General features: G+C 41.1%; 1 protein-coding gene across 5 annotated transcripts in view; it reads left to right on the forward strand.

Annotated features, from left to right (window-relative positions):
• The window catches only part of atp6v1a (ATPase H+ transporting V1 subunit A), a 41,555-nt gene extending 13,887 nt beyond the window's left edge, over nucleotides 1-27,668 (forward strand). For 2 of the 5 annotated variants that reach the window (XM_033023119.1, XM_033023123.1), the window contains exons 2-15: nucleotides 2,650-2,744; nucleotides 3,173-3,301; nucleotides 6,121-6,335; nucleotides 6,558-6,695; nucleotides 7,092-7,243; nucleotides 8,199-8,361; nucleotides 8,982-9,090; nucleotides 15,179-15,301; nucleotides 15,904-16,018; nucleotides 17,574-17,637; nucleotides 18,457-18,660; nucleotides 20,168-20,262; nucleotides 22,744-22,915; nucleotides 24,562-27,666. In XM_033023119.1, the coding sequence (XP_032879010.1) occupies nucleotides 2,663-2,744; nucleotides 3,173-3,301; nucleotides 6,121-6,335; nucleotides 6,558-6,695; nucleotides 7,092-7,243; nucleotides 8,199-8,361; nucleotides 8,982-9,090; nucleotides 15,179-15,301; nucleotides 15,904-16,018; nucleotides 17,574-17,637; nucleotides 18,457-18,660; nucleotides 20,168-20,262; nucleotides 22,744-22,915; nucleotides 24,562-24,654 (1,854 nt within the window). In that variant the 5' untranslated portion in view covers nucleotides 2,650-2,662 and the 3' untranslated portion in view covers nucleotides 24,655-27,666. Of the gene's footprint in view, nucleotides 1-384; nucleotides 731-2,649; nucleotides 2,745-3,172; nucleotides 3,302-6,120; nucleotides 6,336-6,557; nucleotides 6,696-7,091; nucleotides 7,244-8,198; nucleotides 8,362-8,981; nucleotides 9,091-15,178; nucleotides 15,302-15,903; nucleotides 16,019-17,573; nucleotides 17,638-18,456; nucleotides 18,661-20,167; nucleotides 20,263-22,743; nucleotides 22,916-24,561 lie in introns of those variants that run through there. The other 3 variants (XR_004412382.1, XM_033023121.1, XM_033023120.1) reach the window with 3 other exon arrangements.
• The last annotated feature ends 295 nt before the right edge of the window (nucleotides 27,669-27,963 follow it).

Consider the following 27,963-nt stretch of genomic DNA (forward strand, 5'->3'; position numbering starts at 1 on the left):
CTGTGGGTCCCCCTCCTACTCCTTCCAAAGTCCACAATCAGTTCCTTGGTTTTGCTGGTATTGAGGGCCAGGTTATTGTGCTGGCACCATATGGACAGTTGCTCGATCTCTCTTCTGTACGCTGACTCATCCCCATCAGTGATACCATATAACCATATAACAATTTATACGTCCCACAACAGTGTTGCAGCAAAAGAGTGTTGCAGCTACACAGGAAGGAATATTAAAAAAATGTTAGTGCTGCAGTGAGCTAGAATCATAAAAGCAGGCAAAAATATATTCTTGAATCTGGTGGTACATGCTTTCAAGTTTTTGTATCTTCTGCATGACTGGAGAGGGGAGAAGAGAGCAGGACTGGAGTGTTCATAAAAAAATATCCATGGCATAGAAACAGAAGTAGGCTATTCGGCCCATCAAGTCTACTCTGCCATTCAATCGTGGCTGATCTATCTTTCCCTCTCAACCCCGTTGCCCTGCCTTCTCCCAACAACCCCTGTCACCCACATTAATCAAGAATCTGTCAATCTCCGCCTTAAAATCCATTGACGACCTCCACAGCCTTCCGTGTCAATGAATTCCACAGATTCACCATCCTCTGACTAAAGAAATTCCTCCATCTCCTTTCTATAGGTATGTCTTATTATCCTGAGGCTAGGCCTCTGATCCTAGGCTCTCCCTCTAGTAGAAACATCCTTTCCACATCTGCTGTATCCAGGCCTTTCACTATTTGGTGAGTTTCAATGAGGGGTGTGTAAGTCCTCCTTGATTATTTTGGCTACTTTCCCGAGCCACAATGATTTGTAGATTGAGTTGAAGGGGTGGCTGGTTTGTGTGATTATCGGGGCTATGTCCACAACTCTCTGCAGTTTCATGTGGGCTTGAGCAGAGCAGGTGCCACACCAAGCTGTGATGCATTGCGGTAGGATGTTTTTATGGTGACTGTAGAAACTGGTAAGAGTCATTGGAGATGGTCAGAATTGAACTCTACCTCCTATTCCCACACTGATCTTTCTGTCCTGGGCTTCCTCCATTGTCTGAGTGAGGCCCAGCACAAATTTGAGGAACAGTGCCCCGTATTTCATTTGGGGAACTTGCACCCCAGCAGTATGAATATTAATTTCTCTAATTTAAAGTAATTTAGTAAACCTTCGTTTCCCTCGCTCTCCATCCCTCCTCCTTTGCAACTTTTTTGTCTGACAAGTCTGACTGTCCCTAATTACATTTTATCTCTGCTCTGTTGTTGCCTTCTCCTAACTGACAATGATCTGTTCAATATCTTCCTTGAACTCCACCCCCTTTGATGTCTCATTCTCACACCTTACCCTTCCTCATCTCTGTATCTCCCCTTCCCTGACTGTCTAAAGACGGGTCTCAACCTAGAAACGTCGTCCATTCCTTCTCTCCAGAGATGCTGCCTGTCCCACTGAGTTACATTTGTGTCTATCGTCAGAATTTCCTTAGTCTTCTGAGGAAGTAGAAACATGTCATTGGGTGTGTCATTAATGTGGTTGCACCAGGTCAAATTGATAATGATATTTACACTTAGTAACTTGAATCTCTAGACCATCTCCACTTCAGCACCATTGACATAGATTGGGAAGCATAGTCTACCCCATTTCGTTATGACCAGCACCTTTTTTCTACTGATGTTGGAAGAGAGGTTGTTGTCTTAACTCCATGCTTAAAATGGTTTGGGTAAAATGGAATAATTTATAACTTTGTTGTCACCCATTATGTGGTGACTCTTTGCACACATTGGGTATGCAAAACAAAGAATACCACTGTGACTTGTCACGTGACAAAGTTTCATTCATATTCATTTCTCCAGTTTCAAGTCATCAGCAAACTTGGATATATGATGCATAGTTTTCTCGGCCAAGATGTGGACTGACTGAACCATTGATCGCCGTAGTCTTGTATTGGTCACAACCTGATATGGGCCCATTAATGTCTATTTTGTTTTGTATCTGCCAACTCTTAAACCGCACTAGTATATAACAATTCCATGTGTCCTAACCGAAGGTGTGGGACCTTATCAAACCTTCTGAAAATTAAAATGGACCACGTCCACTGGTTTTCTTGCTTCTCAATGAGATGCATTGTCAAATAATTAATAGATTAATCAAACATGTTGTCTGTGCTCAAATTCTCTTGGTACAGTGACATCTCGTATGTTATTATACATTCCAGCATTTTACATCTTACTGATATCAGGCTGACTTGCTCTGCAGTAGTTCCATGTTTCCCACTCTCCCTCCTTTCTTAACAATTGTGGTCACATTTATTGCTCTCCAATGTACAGGAACCATTCCAGAATCTGTAGTTTTTGAAACTGATAAATATTTAATGCACTTCCTCCATCGCCACCAACTTCAAAACTCTGATCATCAATTCCTTGGGTTTCAGCATGTTTCTGGGGCATTAACTTCTCTATACTTTTCTTGTACTAATTTCTCCCACTTCCTCGTTTGCACTGGCAATTTCGTATTTTTGGGAAGATTTGTTTTTTGTCTTCTGCACAGTATTTAATTCCTCTGCTATTTCCCATATAAATTATCCTATCTCCATTTAGGGCCCATATTTTCATTCACTTGACTTTTAATTGGCACTGGTTTTGCTATTTGTATGCTGATCATAACAAAATATTTTCAGATCGATCAAGATGGATTTCAGCAAACTTCCCAAAATCCAAGATGCCGAACACGAGACAATGGTTGGATATGTTTATGGTGTCTCGGGGCCTGGTGAGTATTATGTTCATTTGGAGTTTGCTTGCCTGACTGTTGTGCGTTATGCAAACCTTCTCTAACATAATCAGGCTTTTGTTAACATATCCTCAAAATGTATAGCCACCCTTTAACAAATGATACAGCTTTGAGAGCAGCAAGAAGCATTCCCAATAACTTTATTTACTAGATTCAACAAGCAAGCAATGCTTCTATTGCATTCTTTATCACACTCTTAATTTCAAGAGCGAGGATTGGCTTTCAGAATTTTAAACTTAAAATATGGACTATTTTAAAACTTTGAAAATCAATTTTCAAAAATGGCAAGATTGAGCCTGTTCCGTGTCATTTTGTGGTATCTACGACCCTTGACTTTTGATTTCAATTGGTTTTTCTCTTCTCTGAGCGAATGTTTTTACTTGTTTCACTGTTGTTTTTATTTCCAGTTGTCACTGCCTCAGATATGGCTGGAGCAGCGATGTACGAGCTGGTCCGTGTAGGTCACTCTGAGTTGGTTGGTGAGATTATTCGTTTGGAGGGAGATATGGCCACAATCCAAGTTTATGAAGAAACTTGTATCCTTATTGATTAACCATATAAATTTGAATACTCTGCTCACAGGTATACTTTGGGATAAGCAGAAAAATTAGGGCTAATAAGAAATATCTACAGTGCCCTCCATAATGTTTGGGACAAAGACCCATCATTTATTTATTTGCCTCTGTACTCCACAATTTGAGATTTGTAATAGAAAACATCACATGTGATTCAAGTGCACATTGTCACATTTTAATAAAGGCCATTTTGGTTTCACCATGTAGAAATTACAGCTGTGTTTATACATAGTCCCCCCCATTTCAGGGCACCATAATGTTTGGGACACAGCAATGTCAAGTAAATGAAAGTAGTCATGTTTAGTATTTTGTTGCATATCCTTTGCATGCAAAGACTGCTTGACGTCTGCGATTCATGCGCATCACCAGTTGCTGGGTGTCTTCTCTGGTGATGCGCTGCCAAACCTGTATTGCAGCCATCTTTAGCTTATGCTTGTTTTGGGGGCTAGTACCCTTCAGTTTTCTCTTCAACATATAAAATGCATTCTCAATTGGGTTCAGATCGGGTGATTGACTTGGCCACTCAAGAATTGACTATTTTTTAGTTTTGAAAAACTCCTTTTTTTAAAAATTTTTGCTTTAGCAGTATGTTTGGGATCATTGTCTTGCTGTAGAATGAGCTGCCGGCCAATGTTTTGAGACATTTGTTTGAACTTGAGGATGTGTCTACACACTTCAGAATTCATTATGCTACTACCATCAGCAGTTGTAACATCAATGAAGATGTAAGCTAGTACCTTCAGCAGCCATACATGCCCAGGCCATAACACCCCATACCACTGTGTTTTACAGATGAGGTGATATCCTTCTCTCCTCTATACTTTGCTCTTGCCATCACTCTGATATAAGTTAATCTTTGTCTCATCTGTCCACAAGACCTTTTTCCAGAACTGTGGTTGCTCTTTTAAGTACTTCTTGGCAAACTGTAACCTGGCCATCCAATTTTTGCGGCTAACCAGTGGTTAGCATCTTGCAGTGTAGCCTCTGTATTTCTGTTCATGAAGTCTTCTGCGGACAGTGGTCATTGACAAATCCACATCTGACTCCTGAAGTGTGTTTCTGATCTGTCGGACAGGTGTTTGGGGATTTTTCTTTATTATAGAGAGAATTCTTCTGTCATCAGCTGTGGAGGTCTTCCTTAGCCTGCCAGTCCCTTTGCGATTAGTAAGCTCACCAGTGCTCGCTCTCTCTTAATGATGTTCCAAACAGTTGAGTTTGGTAAGCCTGTTTGGCTGATGCCTCTAACAGTTTTATTCTTGTTTCTCAGTCTGATAATGGCTTCTTTGACTTTCATTGCCACAACTGTGATCCTCATGTTGATAAACAGCAATAAAAGTTTCCTAAGGTGATCGAAAGACTGGAGGAAGGACTAGGTGCTGAGAGCTCTCTTATACCTGGATTAAGGACACACCTGAGCAATTACAAACGCCTGTGAAGCCATGTGTCATGCTGCCCAGAAATTGGGGGGATGATGTATAAACACAGCTGTAATTTCTACATGGTGAAACCAAAATGTATAAAATTGACCTTTAATAAAATCTGACAATGTGCACTTTAACCACGTGATTTTTTTTCTATTACAAATCTTAAATCATGGAGTACAGAGGCAAATAAATAAATGATGGGTCTTTGTCACAAAAATTATGGAGGGCACTGTGCCTATTGATGGACACTCCTATATTTTGTCATTTAATTTGATATATGGTAACTTAATCAAATACTTGTGTAGCTTGAACGTAGAATAGATTTGCATTCTTTGGTTTATTTCAAGCACTTGACAACAGTTGAAGTACATTTGAATTAGTTAAAAATGCAAATGCATGATTAATGGTTCAGAGTACCAGCAAGTACACCCTTGCTATTTTGAAATACTTTTATGATTTTTTTTTAATCCACACAAGAGATTAGCCTTGGTTTATTACCTCATCCAGCAGCCAATGCCTCCCTGGGAATGCAGCAGTGGGAGTGTTGGTCTTCATTTTTCTATGTGTGTCCTGGAGTGGGGCCAAACTTGGAAGCTTTCCACTTGAAGATGAAAGTGTGACCTGTACACTTCATCAGACACTCAGGATTAAGGATGACTTTAATTCTGGTTTAGTGTGTTTTGAGCTAGTGAAGCTAATGCAGGAATTGCAGATTATTTCTCAGAAGGGGCAGAATGTGTCTGATGTAACAAGGAGGGTAACATTTGGTTGGAGATTCAGTAACAAGCAGAACGCTGCTCTGTTACTTTGAGCAGTTGTGGGCCAAAAGTTGACAGATATGTTGCATTGACATGTTTCAAAGAGACATTGAGAACATCCTTGAATCATTTTCTCTGTCCACCTAATCGTGGAGTCCACGTGAATCTCTGGAACTCTCTGCCACAGAAGGTAGTTGAGGCCAGTTCATTGGTTATATTTAAGAGGGAGTTAGATGTGGCCGTTGTGGCTAAAGGGATCAGGTGTTATGGAGAGAAGGCAGGTACAGGATACTGAGTTGGATGATCATCCATGATCATATTGAATGGCGGTGCGGGCTCGAAGGGCTGAATGGCCTACTCCTGCACCTATTTTCTATGTTTCTAATAATCTCTTCCCATGACTGAGCTCTGATAGTGTTCCAGGAAACTAGTGTCGGGCATATTTGGTCAAATAGCTGCATAATAGTTAAAAGTGCTGGTGGGCTGGGGTTTCTTGCTTAGCATGTTCAAAGCAATTGAAGGTGCCTGGTATCTTAGTTAAGCTTAATTCATTGCTGTCAGTGTTTTAAGCCACATTGTCCTGAGCCACCACCTCTAGCTGGTGTATCTGTCGGAGATCCTGTGTTGCGAACAGGGAAACCCCTTTCTGTGGAACTGGGACCTGGCATCATGGGAGCCATCTTTGATGGAATCCAGCGACCTCTAAAGGACATCAATGACCTATCACAGAGTATTTACATCCCCCGTGGTGTCAACGTGAATGCTCTGAGTAAAGACATAAAGTGGGAATTTACACCTTCCAAGAATATGCGGGTAAGAGCTTTAAGTAAAAAGTTTATAAAAATTGTGGTACTTCCTTCTGCCACTTACTTATGTATTCCTTTGTACCTGCTATGCATTCTCCTGAATTGAATCCTATGATTTAAGTGTAATTAGTTTGAGTAGTTGTATTTGACTTTCTGAATTTGATTTTATTGGTGAATATAACAAGAAATGTGTGATATCTTTAGAGCTGTAACATTATTTTTTTTAAAGGTTGGTAGTCACATCACTGGTGGAGACATATATGGCATTGTCTATGAAAATTCTCTTATTAAGCACAAAATCATGCTTCCGCCAAAAAACAGAGGAACTGTGACATATGTTGCCCCAGCGGGAAACTATGATGTTTCTGTAAGTATTTGTGATTGATTGTTTGTTCCATAAACCAGAATCAAAAGTACACTCGGATTTATTAGTTAGAAATAGTTTTTTGAAACCAAAGACTGTAGACATCTCACTTCATTTTGCCTCTATGCATTTCTCATTTTTGACAAAGTAAAACAATTTTTTTAAATTATGTTAAAAAGATAAGCAAAGGAATAAAATGAAAATTGTCCAAAAAGAACATAATTTGCAATAGAAAACTTAAATGGGGGATAGTGGGTAATTGGGGGCTGGAAGTGTGAATGAATAACTTCTAGTAGTGGGCTCAAGGAGAATGTGGGTATGCACAAAATATTGTCCTTTTTGAAGATGACAGTGGTCAACATTAATTCTTAATTGCATTTTTCTCTTCCCCTTTGGTAGGATGTAGTTCTGGAACTTGAATTTGAAGGAATTAAGGATAAGTTTACTATGGTTCAGGTCTGGCCTGTCCGTCAGGTGAGGCCAGTCACTGAGAAGCTTCCAGCATGTCACCCTCTGCTAACAGGACAGCGAGTGCTGGACGCACTTTTCCCGTGAGTTTGTCTTCAGTCAGATGTTTCAAATATTATAAATCCTGATCCCACTCTTGGCCAAAATCCTTTGGCTGCCATACGTCCAATAACTGGTGTAACAGCTCATGATTTCTTTGTTGCTGCAGGCACAATGTTGGCTCTTGTATTAGTGATACCAAGATAACTTCTGCAGCCAAAAAATATACTGTTGGAGTAATTCAATACGTCAGTAAGCATCTCTGGAGAACATGGAAAGGTGACGTTCTAGCTCAGGGCCCTTCTTCAGACTTTCTACTTGGATATTTTATGTTCTCCAGAGAAGGATTTGATTAAAAACGTGTACTTAAACACGACGAAATGTAATGAGGAGCGGATACTTAGAAAGAAAAGTGAAATCTCTACCGAAATGGAAAAGATCTCGGCGATTGAGCGTCTGGATTCGGCGTGGCAATGAATCAAAGGAAGAAATGCAGCCGGCAGCCGTACATGTAAATGGATCCATTCCGATTGGACATCTGCGAGCATCGGCCATTCCGATTGGACATCTGCGAGTATTGGGCATTGTGACATCACACGATGGAACGAATCAAAAGGCAGAAAGGCAGCCAGACGGCAGGCGGCAGGCACAAAGTTTTAATAGTATATAAATAGATAGATAGTCAAACAGGCATCTCATGTTAGAACATGGGTACAGATGTTCTCCTTCATTTTTTTTTGTTTTATTGAATACCGTTGATTGCCTCCACCATGCATTGTGGCCCAACTACTCACCAATGTTCTTGACTCTTGAAAAGAGTTAAAGTGAGGACTCTAAACTCTTGGCCGAGGGTTAGTCATAAGGGTTTTGTGCATGAGATTAGTCATTTTAATGATTAGTGTATCTGATTGGAATAGCATGTTCTATTTCTACTTGGATTGATTGGAAAGTTGGTTCAAAGTTGATTAATATACCATTGTTTGTCCTGTTATGTTTAAGATGTGTGCAAGGTGGAACAACAGCTATTCCCGGTGCCTTTGGTTGTGGAAAAACTGTGATTTCTCAGTCTCTATCAAAGTACTCCAACAGTGATGTTATCATCTACGTTGGATGTGGGGAGCGTGGCAATGAGATGTCTGAAGTACTGAGAGATTTCCCAGAGGTTAGTGTAATGTTCCCTTCAAGCTGAAGTGTTTCAAAGCTGGCAGCAAAGGATTGGAAAAGCTATATATGTACCCTTTAACATTGCAAAATATTTTTAGAATTTGACAAACTCCTCAACAAATTCAGCAAAAGCAAGGACTAAATGAAAAGTAACTTTCATCCCCTGAGAGACTAATCACAAAAATAATTTACCCGGAGAGTAAAATTAAATCTATTGGGGGTAAGTAAAACCCTTCCTGAAAGACCTCTTCCCATTGGCAGGACCAGAGGTGCAAAGTAATAGGTAAATCCTTCACCTGCTATGAAATAAGATTAACTCAATAGACCTTTGGTCTTTCAGCATTTGTACTTTCTCATTAAAATTGAGCCATATGATTGCTGAATGCTCGGTCTTGGTCTATATTGTAGTTAAGAATCTAGTTCTTCATATTGCATTCTTTCTATTTTAATTAGTATAACACAAGGGTATAGATTTTAGTTCCACTGTTTAAACTATGAACAATTCAGGTTATTGGCATTGCCAAAAGGCTGCATAAAGAGAGCATTTGGGCTGACTGATCTCTCAAATTATTATTTTTGATTAGTGTTAATGAGCTACATTGCTCTTTCCTCTTCTAGTTGACGATGGAAGTTGATGGAAAAATAGAAAGCATCATGAAGCGAACATCTTTGGTGGCTAATACCTCCAACATGCCTGTCGCTGCCAGGGAAGCTTCCATCTATACCGGTATAATATATTTTTTGTTAATTAATTTGCTGAGTACGATTCTGAATTGGTTCTTTTGCCTTGTTATTGGAGAATCGCAAATGAATATATATATCATGGTGGTTTATTGAAAGTCCCCAAAGATAACCCATGCTTGCTTTTCATTCAATGGCTCCCCCAGCACCACACCTTCCCTTCCCTATTGTACAATATAATGTTTAATCTTGGTTTGTTTCTGAACACAAGCTTTATAAAGTAAACTCCTGAGTACCCAAATGATTTGTATTGCAAATGTCTTCAAAACTATAATCACCACATCCTTTTAAAAACCAACTTTTGACTCCTTTGTCAATGCTATATAGGTCTATCATTAATCTCATCCTTGTTCTCACTCTTAACTTCTCTTTTGACTCCTGTCTCATTCTTCAAGTGAAAAGTGTGGCCATGGGTACTCGCATGGGCCCCACCTATGTCTGTCCATTTTATTGGATACATTGAACATATCTTGTTCACAACTTGCCCAGGGACCATTCCCCAACTCTTTCTCTGCTGCATCAATAATTGTATTGTAGCTGCCTCCTGCACCTATGCAGTACCCATGGATTTCATCAACTTTACTACTTGCCGTATTTCCCGGCAATGAAGACGCCAGTTGTTACCCTAAAATAAGGCCCGAAAATTTAAATTAACCTGCGTCTTGGAGGCCGAATGTTAGATTGCTAGCCAAGAAAGATAGACTTGGCAATCCCTCAGTACAGCAGCTGTAAAAGGACAGCATCGCTGGGGGGGGGGGATGGAGGGAGAGGAAAGAGTTCCCTCCACAAGAGTCTGGACCGGGTCAGCATGGCTGGGCCGCCAGGGGTTAAGTTGCAGGGAGGGCAGGAGCGTTGAGAGGGTCGGGGATCATTCCAGCAACTCACTCAGTAGCTCGGGTGGCTGCGAGCGGCCGCCGGGACCGGAGAGCGGATCTGCAGCTAGTCCCAGGGCTCGCAGGCGACCTGGGATCTGCAGCTAGTCCCGGGGCTCGCAGGCGACCTGGGAACTGCAGCTAGTCCCGGGGCTCGCAGGCGACCTGGGAACTGCAGCTAGTCCCGGGGCTCGCAGGCGACCTGGGAACTGCAGCTAGTTCCGAGGCACGCAGGCGACCTGGGAACTGCAGCTAGTTCCGAGGCACGCAGGCGACCTGGGAACTGCAGCTAGTCCCAGGGCTCGCAGGCGACCTGGGAACTGCAGCTAGTTCCGAGGCACGCAGGCGACCTGGGAACTGCAGCTAGTTCCAGGGCTCGCAGGCGACCTGGGAACTGCAGCTAGTTCCGAGGCACGCAGGCGACCTGGGAACTGCAGCTAGTCCCGGGGCTCGCAGGCGACCTGGGAACTGCAGCTAGTCCCAGGGCACGCAGGCGATCTGGGAACTGCAGAAAACGAATGGAAAAACACATGAAAATTATGTATTATTAATATGTATTATTACTAATTTAGGTATTTTTAGTATGTATTATTACTAATGACTAATTTAGTTAGTATGTATTATTACCTCCATTTGTTAACTGTAGCAATAGATGTGGCCCGCCATCCGCTCACAAACATGGGTCCTGGCCCCTATGCAAAAAAGGTTGCCCTGGACTAAACCAACCCCTTGATCCTGTCCCACCAGTCTTTTTTCAAAACTTAACAACTCAAAATGGGGTTGTGGCTTCGACGCAGGTGCGTCTTCATTGCCGGGAAATACGGTAAATTCTCTTGGACTAACTCTGGCACCCCTTCTCAATCTGTCTCCATCATGGGGATCAAACTATCGACTGACAGGATTTGAGTATAGGAGCAGGGAGGTTCCACTGCAGTTGTACAGGGTCTTGGTGAGACCACACCTGGAGTATTGCGTACAGTTTTGGTCTCCAAATCTGAGGAAGGACATTATTGCCATAGAGGGAGTGCAGAGAAGGTTCACCAGACTGATTCCTGGGATGTCAGGACTTTCATATGAGGAAAGACTGGATAGACTCAGCTTGTACTCGCTAGAATTTAGGAGATTGAGGGAGGATCTTATAAAAACGTACAAAATTCTTAAGAGGTTGGGCAGGCTAGATGCAGGAAGATTGTTCCCGATGTTGGGGAAGTCCAGGACAAGGGGTCACAGCTTAAGGAGAGAGGGGAAATCCTTTAGGACCGAGATGAGAAAATCATTTTTCACACAGAGAGTGGTGAATCTCTGGAACTCTCTGCCACAGTAGGTAGTTGAGGCCAGTTCATTGGCTATATTTAAGAGGGAGTTAGATGTGGCCCTTGTGGCTAAAGGGATCAGGGGGTATGGAGAGAAGGCAGGTACGGGATACTGAGTTGGATGATCAGCCATGATCATATTGAATGGCGGTGCAAGCTCGAAGGGCCGAATGGCCTACTCCTGCACCTATTTTCTATGTGCTACATAGTCACTGAATCGAATATATACCATGATTACAACTTCCCAACCTGCCTCTTACAAAAGACATCCCTTACTCTTAATCTCTTTGTCTCTCGCATCCACTGTCAAGATGAGGCTTTCTAATGCAGGACACCCAAGATGTCCTCCTTCTTTACAAAACTTGGTTTTCCCACCTCACCTTTGTCTATGACCTGCATTTCTGCTCTCGCTCCCCCTTCCCCTTGTGCTTAGTTTTCACCCCACCAGCCTTTGCATCCAACGCATCATTCTCTGACATGTCAGTAACCTTCAACATGATTCCATCACTATTTAGACCGCTTTCCGTAGAAACCACTCTCCACAGCCCCTTGGCTCATTCCTTCTCACACAATCTGCCCCCTTCCCAAGCACTTTCCCCTGCAACTGCAAGAGATGTAATACCTGTCCTTGCACGGCTTCTCTCACGTCCATCAAAGGATCCCAGCAGCCCTTCGTGGTGAGAAAAAGGTTTACGTGCACCACTTCCATTCTTGGGTCATTGCACTTAAGGGCCTGTCCCACTGTACGAGGTAATTCAAGAGTTCTCCCGAGTTTTCCCCTGAGTCGAACTCGGAGAATGTCCGTAGCGGGTCCGTAGGAGTTCGTAGATGTCTCGTAGCAGCTAGTAATGCTAATGGTAGGTACTCGGGAAATCCGGTGAACTTGTGACTGTTTTTCAACGCTGTGAAAAATGTCTGAGTAAAAGAATACTCGCGATTTAAAAAATTGTTACTTTTTAATCGTACGAGCCGCTACGAGACATCCACGAACTCTTACGGATGGTATGAATATTGAATAATCTAGTTTCAAGTACTACTACCCCACTCAGGTGAGCACACATTTCTCCCACTATTTTCCCATCTACCCAGTCACCCTGCTCCTTTTTGCTTCTTTATACACTCATCTCCCATTCCCAAGTTCCATATTTCCCCATTTGTTTCCCCTCCCCCTGGCTCTTTCCACCCATATCCCTCCGATGGGCTTTACATTTTCCTCTTCTCTTTTCCTTATCTGACATCTTTTTTCTGGAGTAGTTCCTGAGGATTGGAGGGTAGCTAATGTAACCCCACTTTTTAAAAAGGGAGGGAGAGAGAAAACGGGGAATTACAGACTTTCGACAAGGTCCCACATAAGAGATTAGTATACAAACTTAAAGCACACAGTATTGGGGGTTCAGTATTGATGTGGATAGAGAACTGGCTGGCAGACAGGAAGCAAAGAGTAGGAGTAAACGGGTCCTTTTCACAATGGCAGGCAGTGACTAGTGGGGTACCGCAAGGCTCAGAGCTGGGATCACAGCTATTTACAATATATATTAATGATTTGGACGAGGGAATTGAATGCAACATCTCCAAGTTTGCGGATGACACGAAGCTGGGGGGCAGTGTTAGCTGTGAGGAGGATGCTAGTAGGCTGCAAGGTGACTTGGATAGGTTGGGTGAGTGGGCAAATGCATGGCAGATGCAGTATAATGTGGATAAATGTGAGGTTTTCCACTTTGGTGGCAAAAAACAGGAAAGTAGACTATTATCTGAATGGTGGCCGATTAGGAAAAGGGGAGATGCAACGAGACCTGGGTGTCATGGTACACCAGTCATTAAAAGTAGGCATGGAGGTGCAGCAGGCAGTGAAGAAAGCGAATGGTATGTTGGCATTCATAGCAAAAGGATTTGAGTATAGGAGCAGGGAGGTTCTACTGCAGTTGTATAGAGTCTTGGTGAGACCACACCTGGAGTATTGCGTACAGCTTTGATCTCCTAATCTGAGGAAAGACATTCTTGCCATCGAGGGAGTACAGAGAAGGTTCACCAGACTGATTCCTGGGATGTCAGGACTTTCATCAATTCAATTCAACTTTATTGTCATTGCACAAATACGAGTATAGGTACAATGAAATGCAGTTTAGCGTCTGGTCATAGTCATAGTGCAAGATAGTAGAAGTGAAAATAAAAATACAAAGTAAGCATACAATAAAAATAAAAAATACTGGTTAACAATGTGTGGATTGTGGATGAATTAGAACGGGTACTTAGGCAAATAACTGTATACAAATGGGAGAGTCTAAAGATAGCTAGCGACGGGACTCTGAGTTCAGCAGTGTAATGGTGTTGTTGAAAAAGCTGTTCCTCAGCCTGCTTGTGCGAGACCTGAGGCTCCTGTACCGCCTCCCTGTTGGGAGGAGGGCAAACAGTCCATGGTTAGGGTAAGAGGGGTCCTTGATGATTTTCCCGGCCCGTCTCAGACACCGTTTTCGGTGGAGGGCATCCATGGCAGGGAGCGGGGCACCAATGATGTGCTGAGCGGTTTTCACCACCCGTTGCAGTGCCTTCCTGTCAGCTGCGGTGCAGCTGCTGTACCATACCGTGAAGCAGGTGGTCAGGATGCTTTCGATGGTTTCGATGCTCCCACATGGACATATGAAGAAAGACTGGATAGACTCAGCTTGTACTCGCTAGAATTTAGAAGATTGAGGGGGGATCTTATAGAAACTTACAAAATTCTTAAGGTGTTGGACAGGCTAGATGCAGGAAGATTGTTCCCGATGTTGGGGAAGTCCAGAACAAGGGGTCACAGTTTAAGGATAAGGGGGAAATCTTTTAGATGAGAAAAACATTTTTCACACAGAGTGGTGAATCTCTGGAATTCTCTGCCACAGAAGGTAGTTGAGGCCAGTTCATTGGCTATATTTAAGGGGGAGTTAGATGTGGCCCTTGTGGCTAAAGGGATCAAGGGGTATGGAGAGAAGGCAGGTACGGGATACTGAGTTGGATGATCAGCCATGATCATATTGAATGGCGGTGCAGGCTCGAAGGGCCGAATGGCCTACTCCTGCACCTATTTTCTATGTTTCTATCTTTTTGTCTCCTCTAAACCTCTAACCTTTGTCACTTATTCCACCCATCTGCCAATCAGTGCCTCCCCACCTCGCCTGTATCCACACATTGCTTTGCCACACTCTCGCCTCTTGTCCAGTTTTCTTCCCTCCAACTCCATCAGTCTGAAGAAGATTCAAACATTGTCTGTCTATAGATGCTGAATGACCTGCTGAATTCTTCTATCACTTTTTTTGCTATCTCCAACTTATTTGTCTCCCACATGGACATACAGTTCCTTCCCAAGCTTTGTAAATCTCTTAGATTGGCATTCTTGTACTGCAACTCCTATTTGACCTCTTTGTTGCACCTAAACATAAATAAAACAATTTTCAATGCATTTGTCCATTTTTGGACTATCTGTGCATGACTGTTCTTATTTCCCTCTATTCAAAACAAAAGCATCTCTTATAGTTCTGCACGTCCTTATCCTCAAAGGAGCAGGGTGATTGGGAAGAAAGGAAATGGTGGGAGAAATGTGTCTGCAACTGGGTGAGGGTGGTATTACTCATAGATAATTCAATGTTCTAGATAAAACTAGATAATTCATTGTTCATACCATTGGGTTGTAAGCTACCCAAGCACATACTTATTCTCCTGCATATATGCCTCAATTTTGACCTGGTAAATCCCATCCCTTACCATCCTTTTACATGACTACCAATGAAGTGTTCAATTCGCTCAACCCATTACCTTCAATTATTGAAGGACGTTTGTGCTAGTTGCAGAAAATGCCACACTGAAAATGATTTTAATTCTAATTCATTCCTTTGGTTTACCACTTTATTGTGAAAAGGCATTACACTTTCTGAATATTTCCGGGACATGGGTTACCACGTCAGCATGATGGCAGACTCCACCTCCCGATGGGCTGAGGCCTTGCGAGAAATCTCCGGACGGCTGGCAGAGATGCCTGCTGGTAGGTTTTCTAAGTACTGGACTGTTAACAATTAAAGTCAAAGTATCACCATGTAATTTCAAACTAGTTCCAACGTTGATGTCAAAATCAAGCCATGACTGGGATTACTAGTAGCTTTCACTCCTGTGTCTATTTACATTGCTTGACTTGTATTATTCTATATCAACTGGCCGGAGAATGGGAATCGTCTAAATAACAATGAAATGTACTTCCAATTTGAATAATTTCTCTAAACATTCTCAAAAGGTGGGCACAAAGATTTGAATAGAGGCTGGTTTTAAATCTTTAGAATTGAATTCATTGAAAATTTTTTTTTTTGCAATTGAGAAGCTCATAAAAGCGTAAACTATTGTGATCGTTGCACCTGCTTTTAGATATTGGGAAGTACTAGCACACTCCTGAAAGCAAGGTTTGAGCTGTTTAGTAAAATTACAGTATATTTTACCCAGTAGGTTAAAGGCTGTAGGTCGCATATTCATATTTCCATAACGAGCGTTGGACCAATTACCTTTAATTTTTACTTACAGCACACTATTACACTGATGCTTAACGAGGCTTATTGCTGGGAAAATGGTTGAACCTAACTTTTTCCGTCTTCCTAGACAGTGGTTATCCTGCTTACCTGGGTGCCCGTTTAGCTTCATTTTACGAGCGTGCAGGCCGAGTCAAGTGCCTGGGAAATCCTGAGAGAGAGGGTAGTATCAGCATTGTCGGAGCGTAAGTATTTCCTCAGAAAGCACAAGCATGTATTCCGTGTGCCCTTATCTGAAGGGAAGTTGTTTAGTTTGCTTTTGAGATGGATTAAAAATGAGAGGTACAAATCTTTATGACTTCTGTTGAAGTATAATTTGTACCAGTACTAAATTAAGTGAAATTGGCTCTTTTTCAATACATAATATGTAGGAGACTTCACTTTTAAAATTTTGTGAAGCTACAAGCTTCTCATATCAGCAATGAATAGGCTTTTATGCCAGTCATCTGTTCTCCATGGATTCTTCCAACTGCATCGGAATTAAAGGAAGGGTGTTGGAAAGGGGCACTTTTCCAATCTTCCTTAAGATATTTGCCACTCTATTAGTACATGTTATAGAGAATTATGCTAAAAGATAGCTGACTATAAAATAATATTTGTATATTCTAATATACTCTCCAAAACAAATGCTGTTATCTCAAACTGAGAATATCCAAATGCTAGGTACACAAAAATGCTGGAGAAACTCAGCGGGTGCAGCAGCATCTATGGAGCAAAGGAAATGGGTGACGTTTCGGGCCGAACCCCTTCTTCAGACTGATAGGGGGGGGGGGGGGAGAAGGAAGGAAAAAGGGAGGAGGAGAAGCCCGAGGGCGGGGGGATGGGAGGAGACAGCTCGAGGGTTAAGGACAGGGAGGAGACAGCAAGGGCTAGCAAAATTGGGAGAATTCAATGTTCATGCCCGCCGGACGCAGGCTACCCAGGCGGAATATGAGGTGCTGTTCCTCCAATTTCCAGTGTTGCTCACTCTGGCAATGGAGGAGACCCAGGACAGAGAGGTCGGATTGGGAATGGGAGGGGGAGTTGAAGTGCTGAGCCACCGGGAGTTCAGGTAGGTTCTTGCGGACTGAGCGGAGGTATTCGGCGAAACGATCGCCCAACCTCCGCTTAGTCTCACCGATGTAAATCAGCTGGCATCTAGAGCAGCGGATGCAGTAGATGAGGTTGGAGGAGATAAAGGTGAACCTTTGTCGCACCTGGAACGACTGCTTGGGTCCTTGAATGGAATCGAGGGGGGAGGTAAAGGGACAGGTGTTGCATTTCTTGCGGTTGCAACGGAAAGTGCCCGGAGAGGGGGTGGTACGGGAGGGAAGGGAAGAATTGACAAGGGAGTTGCGCAGGGAGCGGTCTTTGCGGAAGGCAGACATGGGGGGAGATGGGAAGATGTGGCGAGTGGTTGGGTCACGTTGGAGGTGGCGAAAATGGCGGAGGATGATTTGGTGTATTTGCCGGCTGGTGGGGTGAAAGGTGAGGACTAGGGGGACTCTGCCCTTGTTGCGAGTGCGGGGATGTATCCAAATGCTAATAGGTATACCTAATCTCTTAAATTGCCTTGCTTTTTTGTTCGTGTTTGTCATTTTCTACTTTTGTGTCTATAACGCCTCTCTGATATTCACATTCTCTACTTTTCACCTTTTATTGCAACTAATTTTGTCAACCTAGAATTGGAAAACCACTTGGATAAGGTGACTGCTAAAATTGTTTTGTTCAGCATCTTGCTAACCCATTGTTTTGTTTCAGTGTCTCACCCCCTGGTGGTGATTTTTCAGATCCTGTGACATCAGCTACTCTTGGCATTGTGCAGGTAACAAAGCTAATATAAATATTCTCCCCTTGTCATACCACCTCCATAAGTAGCAGTCAACAACATTATAATTGTAATTAATTTATTAGCCAAGTATGTAAACATACAAAGAGTTTGATTTGTCTACTGTCACTCAAAAAAGCACCAAGATACATAACCTCATAAATAATAAAACATAAACATAAACAGCCACCACAGTAGCTTGTGAGAATCCCCGGGACCCATAGCATAAACAGAGACTCATAGCCATCAATTCAATGTCCAGGCCACACACACGCTCCTTCACTGTGATGTGACGAGAGTTGTATCGACCTCTGTCACACTCAAAGGGAATTTAATGGGTCTTTTTATCTACGGAAACAAATATTGAAATATTGAAGCTCACGTGGTAATTAATTGAGACCCAATATATACAGTGGTTTATCTGTAACATAAAAAGATAGGACTTTTTAACTCTTGCAATCCAATGCTTCATTGGGGTGATTATTATTTAGATGCGTTATCGGAGGATTAACACTCTGTGTGCCTGTCTTGACCTGGGGGAAAAAAAAGATGTTTCTGAAACCTACCTAAACAAGAAGAAATATAGTGGTAGAAGAGGTTTTGAACTCACTGAATCATGAACTACAGCAATTGGACTTTCTAGTCCTTAGCTTGTGCTCTTGGTTTTTTGGCCTTTTGTTTTTCCTTTCTCCTGCTACTTACACATTTTATTGCAATATTGAGGATCTTTGAGATGTAACTTGCGTGGTCACCAGGTTTTGCCTCCATGACACTGACACCATGAAACTTTTTTTTCTCTCATTTGCCGACTTTTAGGTATTTTGGGGCTTGGATAAGAAGTTGGCACAGCGCAAACATTTTCCTTCAGTCAATTGGCTGATTAGCTACAGCAAATATACCCGTGCACTGGATGAGTACTATGAAAAGCACTTTACGGAATTTGTGCCATTAAGGACCAAAGCTAAAGAGATCCTGCAGGAAGAAGAGGACCTCGCAGAAATTGTTCAGCTGGTCGGAAAAGTAAGTCTGTTTCACAAAAGTTATTTTTACAAGCCTCATCGTGGAATTGCGAAGCAACAGAGTACACAAACCAGCTTTCCCCTGACAGCTGATCCTGTTACATCTGACAAAACGTAGGTACCAAAAGTACGAGCACTACATAGGGTTGTGTGTAGGATATATAGCATGGAAATAGGGAGTTTAGTATTATTGTTTGGCCCAATCAATCCATGTTCATCTCCTGATCTCCCAGTGGCTCAGCACTTCAGCTCCGCCTCCCATCCCAATCTTACCTTTCTGTCCTGGGCCTCCTCCATTGTCAGAGTGAGGCCCAATGCAAATTGGAGGAATAGCACCTCATATCTTGCTTGGGTAGTTTACACCCCAGCGGTATGAACATTGACTTCTCTAACTTCAGATAGCCCTTGCTTTCTTTCTCCATACCCTTCCCCTTCTCAGTTCTCCCACGTCTTACTGTCTCCAACTACATTCTATCTTTGTTCCGCCCCCTCCCCTAACATCAGTCTGAAGAAGAGTCTCGACCCAAAACGTTGCCCATTCCTTCTCTCCAGAGATGTTGCCTATCCTGCTGAGTTACTCCAGCATTTTGTGTCTACCTTCGATTTAAACCAGCATCTGCAGTTCTTTCTTACACAATTCATGTGTGTTTCATTCCACATCTTCCCTCCACTAATTAGCACAACCTTGTTCCTTTCTCCATTGAGTGCTTTCTAGTCTCTGAAATTAATCCACACAATTCTCCAAATGCAATTGAATTGAAACTTTAAACAGGATCTCTGTTCCTACTGGTGTCTTTTATTTAAATATGGACTACAACAACTGGATTTCCCCCCTTTACAAGTCTCTCCCCAGCCATGATGGAATTTTACATGACCTTGCACTGGGTGCAGGCAATATACTCTCTGTAGTTCTCTTTCTTGCTGCTTGTCTCTCAAATTATAATGTCACCTATTATTACCACATTCAAATTCTACAGTGATTTGCTTCCACTTTGAGATCTGAGCAATCCACATGGAACTAGGTTGGAATGGTGATTGTATTCAATGGTTTTAGCCCCAAGGTAGGTTGGGAATTTTAGTAAAGTTTGAATTTATTTTGATGTTAAAGTCATAAAGAAACTGATCTCAAAATGATCTAAATGTTAATTGTCTCGACTGAGCCATCATCTCTTTTGAAGTGGTTAAAATGGTTGTGCTATGAGATTGCTTCATTGTTTTCTATTTCACTTTGGGAAAGAAGGTTTGGATTCTGAAAGACCAGAAATTTCATACTTTTACAGTGTGGAAGTTGGCTTTATATTTTAGGCAATTTCCATTTGTCGATTTTTAGGTGACTGTAATATTATTTGTAAATTGACAATATGATTTTTACTTTGGTCCTTTTAAGTTTCACTTTACAGGATATGGTATGAATGAAATTCAAATCTTTTAACTACTGATGTAAAAGGATAATGCCAAATATTCTTGAGGTTCAGCTGCTCATTTCAAATGTCTAAATTCTTGTGCAGGCATCTCTGGCAGAAACGGACAAAATAACACTGGAGGTGGCAAAGTTGGTAAAGGATGATTTTTTGCAACAGAATGGATACACTTCTTATGACCGGTAAATTTCTTGTGCTTACTGAACCCCAATAAGTATATTATAGTCGCTTTATCCCATTTTGAATTGTGAATATCTAATATTTATCATCTGGTACAAAAATGTTGAAATTCTGAAATTAAAAATCAAGTTTCGGTAAAGAGGGATGTTTGAAGAATGAAGCCAAGTTTTCAGTTGACTGTTAATTTATCTGTCTTGAGAACTAAAATATTTACTCCTCTCCTGGAAGCTGACCTGAGTGATTCCAGTATTTTCTGTTTTTAATTGACTATTATTAATATCAGTTGCATATTTGTTTTCCATTTTATGTTTGAGGTAATAGTAATAAGAGATTAGTTTTCCTTTGCGGTTTTCCAGATTTTCTTTCAGTGCTAGTGAAGGAAATTGCTAGGTAGTTTAATATACAATCAGAAATGTATAGTTTCCCTCCCTATTCTCTCATATAATTTTGAATTAATATTTTTAATTATCCTTGCAATGATGTATGTGGAGGGTTAGATCACTAAGGGTTGTGGAGGGTTAGATTCATCGTTAACGGCAGTTGTCTAGAGAAAGAAGAGATGTATTTGCCGGAGAGGACTGAAGGTTAGCAATGCCTGGAATTGCCATAAGTATCACTAACATGTTAAAGGAAAGGCTGTGCTTTCTTTTACTGTTTGTTAACCAAGCTCAAGGTTTCAAGGTCAGTTTATTGTCACATGTACATGAAATTCGAATTACCATACAGCCAAACTTAAAAAAAAAAAGAAAGCACCAAGACACACAACTAATTAAGGTTAACATAAACATCCACCACAGTGAACTCCCCACGTACCTCACTGATAGAAAGCAATAAAGTCCAAACTTCTTCCTCTTTTATTCTCCTGGGGTCGGGGCGGTCGAAGCTCCCGTCTCAGGGGCAGTCGAAGCTCCTGCAGCTTGGAGTTCCCAAAGTCTGTCTCTAGCCTGAGAACGCGAGCTCTGCGATGTTAAAGTCTGCAGGAATCCGCGGTTGGAGCCCCGAAGTCTACCCCTGATAGGGATCGCAAACTCCGTGATAAGCCCGCAGGCTCCCGCGGAGGAGCTCTCAGAGTCGGAGCCCAGCAAAGGCCGCGAACTCTTCGATGTTAGGCCGCAGTGCAGACGGAGATACGATACGGAAAATAATCACCTCTGTCGAGGTAAGAGATTAGAAAAAGTTTCCCCCAACTTCTCCTCCTCCACCCCCCACCCACCCCCCACATAAACCAAGCTAAAGAACACTACAAACATACATTTAACACATGCAAGCAAACAACAAAAGAAGGAAGGGACAGACAGACTGTTGGCGAGGCAGCCATTGCTGGTGCCTCCTGGTGTCAGTAGTGATTGTGTTTCTGAATGCTGCTGTACCCTACAGCAATTCTTGGTGTGGAGTATTCTTTCTCCGTATTACTCCCCTTTGAGAGAATAATTTTCTAGAAATTATAGTTAATCATCCTGTCTGGTTTTGGAGAGAAAAAATATGTAAAAATTCTTAATGGTGAAACGATTTACTATAATTTTCACTGTTGCATATGATTTTTCAAGTTGCTTGAAATTAAAGAGATGCATATGGGGAATTTCTCCCAGATAGAATGTGGTAGAGGGTGGTTTTGGGGGAAGTGAGTGTTTCAAATGAAGGGGAGAGTTTTTTCCTGTGAGGAAAGGTTGTGGGAGGGAGGACAATTGGGATGGAATAGTGGAAATTAGTCACGTATTTAATGTATTTGCGGGTTGAGGTAGGTGGGGAGACAAATGAATATGGGGTAAAAGGGTTTAGATGATTGTGGATGATAGCTGAAGCCATAATCTTGGATAATGAAGTGTTTGATTTTCTGCTACTTCGACGTCCAGCATAGATAGTGAGCTCCCCACTTTTTAAGTGATCTACAGGAAGCACTGCCTCAAAGGCTGTTGATATCATCAAAGACCCACGCCACCCTGTCTACCTCTTATCTTGCTGCCTCCATCAGTTGGAAGGTACAGGAGCCCGAGAACCAATATCTCCAAGTTCAAGAATGACTTCTTCCCGTCAATCATCAGACTCTTGAACCACCCTGTACAACCTTGCACCCTGTACACCAATCTACAAATAACTTGTTTCCCTTTTCCCAACTCAGTCCGAAGAAGGGTCTCGACCTGAAACGTCACTTATTCCTTTTCTCCACAGATGCTGAATGACCTGCTTTTTATGACTATCTTTGTAATATTGCATTATGTTTTTTGACTTGCACTGCTATGTAACTTCCTAGAATAATCATCTGTATATTTATTGATTGTGTTGTGTTTAATGTGCCAATGATGCTACAGCAAGTAAGGATTTAATTGTTCTGGTTTTAGTGTTTTTTGCATGACAATTAAACACTCTTGACACTCTTGGAATAAGTTTAATATGTGCAGGTTAGCTGATGATATAAAGCTGGGTGACAGCTGATGAGGGTGCATGATTATATCTTTGCGTTTTCTTTCTTCAACCTCCTCCAGCTTTTGTCCTTTCTATAAAACTGTTGGTATGCTGTCAAATATGATTGGCTTCTATGATCTGGCTCGTCATGCAGTGGAATCGACTGCACAAAGTGATAACAAGATCACGTGGGCGATTATTCGTGAGCACATGGGAGAGATTCTCTACAGGCTGAGCTCCATGAAATTCAAGGTAATCAATTCAAATGAATAATTTCCACCAATCATCCTGTGTGCTTGTATAAGATCTGCCAGTCACCCATTCCTGACATCTGACCATTAAATCTAAAAGGTAACACTAGGTCCTTCCAGAACAAAATGTTTTTGGGTTTTTTTCCAAATCCCCTTGTTCACACTTAATCTCAGAGGGTAAACATTTCAAATTCCCTAGACAAAAGAAGGTGGATGCATTATATCCTGGGCCACTCTCAAACATTACTGTGCTTCACGTCATTATTGTCTCGGAATCGCACAAGTTTGTGTGTCTGTCTCATCAGGGAGGAAGACCAGGGCAGGGCAGGGATAGTTATTCAAATACATTTTAGGTTTATGTGTTTTATTGTCAGATGTATGAGGAACATTGAAAAGCTTTATTTTGCCTGCTATCTGATTAGATAATACCAAATATAAATACAAACAAGTCAAAAGCGAGTACAATAAGTAAGACCATAGGGGAAGATACAGAGTGCAAGAATGCAGTTCTCAACATGGCAGCGCACCAGTTCCATAGATAAACTCCATTGTCTGCAATGGGGAAGAAGTGAATCGGGACAGTACCCTAGCTTCTCGAAGGACCGTTCAGAAGCCTCATGACAGAGGGGGAGAAGCTGTTTCCAAGTCATGCTTTCAAGCTACTGTATCTTCTGCCTGATGGAAGCGGCTGAAGAAAGGACGATCAGGGTGGAACAAGTCTTTGATTAAGTTGGCTTCTTTTCCAAGGCCATTTGAAGTGTAGATGGAGTTAATGGTGGGAGGTCTGGTCTGTGTAATGTACTAGGCTACATCTACAACTCTGAAATTTCTGACAGTCTTGGGCCAAACTGTTCCAAAACCAGGCTGCGATGCAACCCAACAGTATGCTTTCTATGGTGCGTCTGTCGAAGTCCGTAAGAGTCATCGGCAACTTTCGGCCCATTATGCCTTTAACAGTTCTTTTAAAGAGTTGTTTGGTATTATTGTTAGTGCCAGTGAAAGATCTGACAAGTCAGTCCCAGTATCCAACATGCCTTGAGATCTGGGAACCAGGTAGTCAACAGGGTTGTGGGAATGAGTCTGATCGTGGAAGAGTAAATTTCTTCGAGTTTTTGGCTCTTTTTTTTAAACAATGCTCTTTTAAGAAGTTGTCTGTATTGGACACTCATGGCCTTACCCTTGGCCTCTGGTTACGTGGGGAAATGGAATTCTGCATCAATGGGGCAGACAGTTTTCCTATTGGAATTCCTGTACAATATGGGACTGTTGTTACTCTATTTTATCATCGAAGAACATTGGTGAAGCAGTGGGTTTTTTAAATAACCTATAGTTTTGTTTTTGGCGCTGCTGACTTTTTAATCCAAATTAAAATTCCCCACTGTACTTTTATCTTGATTCGTACTCTCCTCTGGATCAATAGTTCAGGCTTCTTGCTCCAGATCAGTCGCCTAACTACCATGTCACTACATCCAGTTTTGAAGAAAACATTTCCAGCTTTAGGGCATATTCACAATGGAGCCCTTAAGTTGAGCAAAATAGTGGCACGTGTAACAACAGCATGATTTTATTTGTGACTTGCTGCTTACAATGTAGTGGAATCTTTCATTATCAAAATTATATATTGCTATGAATATTCTTTTCTTTTAGGACCCAGTGAAAGATGGTGAGCAAAAAATTAAGGCAGACTACATACAACTTTACGAAGACATGCAAACTGCATTCCGTAGTCTAGAAGATTAAAATGGGTTGTCCCTGAAAATACTTGAAACAAAACCTGTATTTCCCAGTATTTATGTTTTTTTTTTGTTTATGTTTTCCTGCATTCCTTTTGTGTTCATTTTGTTGTGTTGAATGTCTGGTTATTAATTCACTGTTCGGACAGCCTTTGATAGATATGGTTTATTCTGAATGTGTTTGTACAAGTGTGGGGTCTGCTTACCTGTCGTGAAAACAAGTATCAGTATTCTGTGTATCTGCCATAACTGGTGTTGTGTGCTTTTGATTTTCTGTAAATCACAAGTCAAGTTCATTTTTAAACCACTGCAAATGTGATTTGTCCTCCATCTTATTTTTTAAGCCACTGGATATGTGAGCTAAGGTGTCCATGTAGATTAGGCGTTTATATATATTCTGAATAGTTATCTGCACTGTTGCAGTCATAAAGCTTTAAGGTTACCTTGAAGTATCTATCATTGGTTCAAATCAAAACATTCAGAATTAGCTGTTTTGAAATGAAGTACTTCAAGTTGTGAGCAAGGTTCTGTGTGACATTTTGCCAGAATTAAGCTTTGGGGAAGAGGAAAATGAGTGATAGCAAGCAGATCTACCAGCTTCATTCCCAGCATCGATCATTTGGTGTTAAGGAGTCGCATGATAAATTTATTTTTTAGATTTTTCATTATTCAGCAAAGGAACTAATTTGGTTCTATGCAAGTCTGTTGTAAACCCTAAATGCAGAAGCAAAGATATCTTGTTTGCAAATTAAGTAAAACACCTGTTGTTTTGGTCCCTGGTAGTGCAAGTTTTGCATCCTTCTCTACCTTTGATGCAACTTTATGCAAAACACTGGGTTTAGCATTTTGTCTTGGCTCTAGCTTGATTTACAGTATGTTAGGCTTCTAAATCTAATTCCATGTGAAATGTACACTTTTTTTTACAGTTAGCTCACTTGGAGGTTTTTCAATAGGGATGTGCCTGTAACCTTATAAAGTAGTCAATACAGCAGATCAAGCTCTAGAGTTTTGAAAAAGTCAACAAATTTGGAATGGTCTTGTTTTCATTAACTTGTGGTAGATTCTAAGGCAATTTATTTGGCCAAGAAGGTTTTGGAAAGCCATCTGTGAAGAACACCAAATTGAGCTGTGGAATTGGGGCAATAAATGTATAATTAAATTTTCAACTCCCAAATTTATCTCTTTTGAAAAATAGTCACATAATAGTCAGAGATGTGAGCATGAAACAGAATTGAAGAAAATTGTCAGTGTAAGTAGGGATCTAATGAAACCAGGGTGAGTCTAAATTTTCAAATCAGAAAGGAGATTTTGGGGGATTATGGAATATGTTTTTCATACATGGCACAATGTACCTGTTAAAATAACCAGTTCACACTCTGTTAGTATTGATGTTTCTACATGTTTTTGATTAACTCCATTTAAGTTTCAGTTGTTGACCAACATCGGAAGCTTTCTCAGTGGCATTTCCTAAGAGCATGCCCTTTGCCTAGATCTTATTTTTTCCCCAATGGACAACATTTTCTATTTGCACAAGTTAAATTTGGTTCATGAGTTGTGACTGACTGGTGTGTGACTTAAACACTATACTTTAGGACAAGCTTCTTGGTTTCTAGTCTGTTGGTGTTGATACATGATCTCTAGTTTTAGAATATTATTTTGGAGATAACCGATACAATGTCACAAATGATTGGATCGCCTCATTGCTTATGTGTCTGGTGGAAGGATCAGCTGTTATCTAAAATTTGGTTAAGCACTCATTTCTGATTGGTGAAAGGAACTTGCTGTGAGTGATAGTATGAGATATTTCTTAATGTGAAGATATAGAGAGCAGAGGATAGCAGATGAAAGTCAGGATAGAGCCTTACTCCTGGACATGAGGGAAAAAACTGAGCAGAGTTTAAAGTGAAAAATATCATCGCTAGGTAATGCGAGTGAACTAAATAATTTCAGTGCACAGTAAAGCAATAGTTGAATATTTGAAGTCCCATACTCCCAAACAAGGTTAGCATTAGATTGGTATAATTAATGTGCAATTATTTGGTGTTCTATGAATACAGAGCATTGCAATGAATTAAAAGTTATGTCAGTTCAATAAAATTATCCAGATAATGCAACTTAAAAAATGGCAATGTAATTGCTTTCAGTCCAGTTTTGACAACCAATTTGTATTATTGAAAGTAGATGAAACAATTCTCCATGGAACCAACTTTGAAATGTTTTAAAATATGCAATACTTGCCATTATAAAAACTTAATGTAGTCTATATTATTTTTTTAATTCGGTTGGAAGAATCTGGCAAAATAAGTTTCAGTCCTATATAATTGCTTGCTGTTTAAACTTAATTGTCCATGTAAATGGCCACATTTTTTTCTAGAATAAGCAAGGGAAATAAAGTCCAATTTGTAAATAAGTTTGGATTTGGCCCCAGGTGCTTTCATGTTTTTTTTTTTCCCCTAAAGAAAATTGAAAGGCTGTTCATGCATTAGTTTCTGTGAAAATGACAAAATTTTTGCTCTGAAAATCCTGAAAGGGAATCCAGGCAGGGGAAATCAGTCTGATCACTGCCTAGAATATTTGATGTTTGGCTGAAATGGAAAAGCGAGTGTCGATGTTGAATATCTGCAGCAAATAAAGACATGGAACAGGAAAGGTGGTTTCTTCATATACAATGTTTGTAAGTGAGAAATGCATATAATTCTGATTCTCGCTGTAGTAAAACAGGTAGTCACTGCACTTCAGTCATTCCCTCCTATCGACTTCATGTCAAACCCAATGCAGCAAATGACAACGTGGGTGTAATTAATTATCTTGCTGTAACAGATATTAAAACTATATTTGGAATTTAAAGCAGTGATTAAGTTGTACATTGTGATTAATGTAAGGCAATAATTGAAGTTGTATTTTTTCCAGTTCACTGTTCAGGAAATGATTTATTGTGTGCACAGAGTGGTTGTTTTTTAAATTTAGTCATTGTTCAAAATTGTATAAAATATAAACTAATAAAATTGTAATGGTGTTTAATGATTACTACTGATTTTTTTTTTTTTTAAAGTGTCATGGGCCTTTATTTTCCATATTAAGACGGGGTTTTATACTAGTAACAAGAATTCAATTGGAAGCAAAGATCCAATGAATTAGTACAGAGGTGGGGTTTCATTTGTTGGCACGGTGCCTGATATTGTAGCAATTTCATGCAATGTTACATTTCAGGGTGGCACAGCAATAGAGTTGCTCCCTTGCAGGGCCAGAGACCCGGGTTTGATCCTGACCGCAGATGCTGTTTGTATAAAGTTTGTTCGTTCTCCCTGTGGGTTGT

The sequence above is a fragment of the Amblyraja radiata genome, chromosome 6 (assembly GCF_010909765.2).
Source record: "Amblyraja radiata isolate CabotCenter1 chromosome 6, sAmbRad1.1.pri, whole genome shotgun sequence".
Taxonomy (NCBI): Eukaryota; Metazoa; Chordata; class Chondrichthyes; order Rajiformes; family Rajidae; genus Amblyraja; species Amblyraja radiata.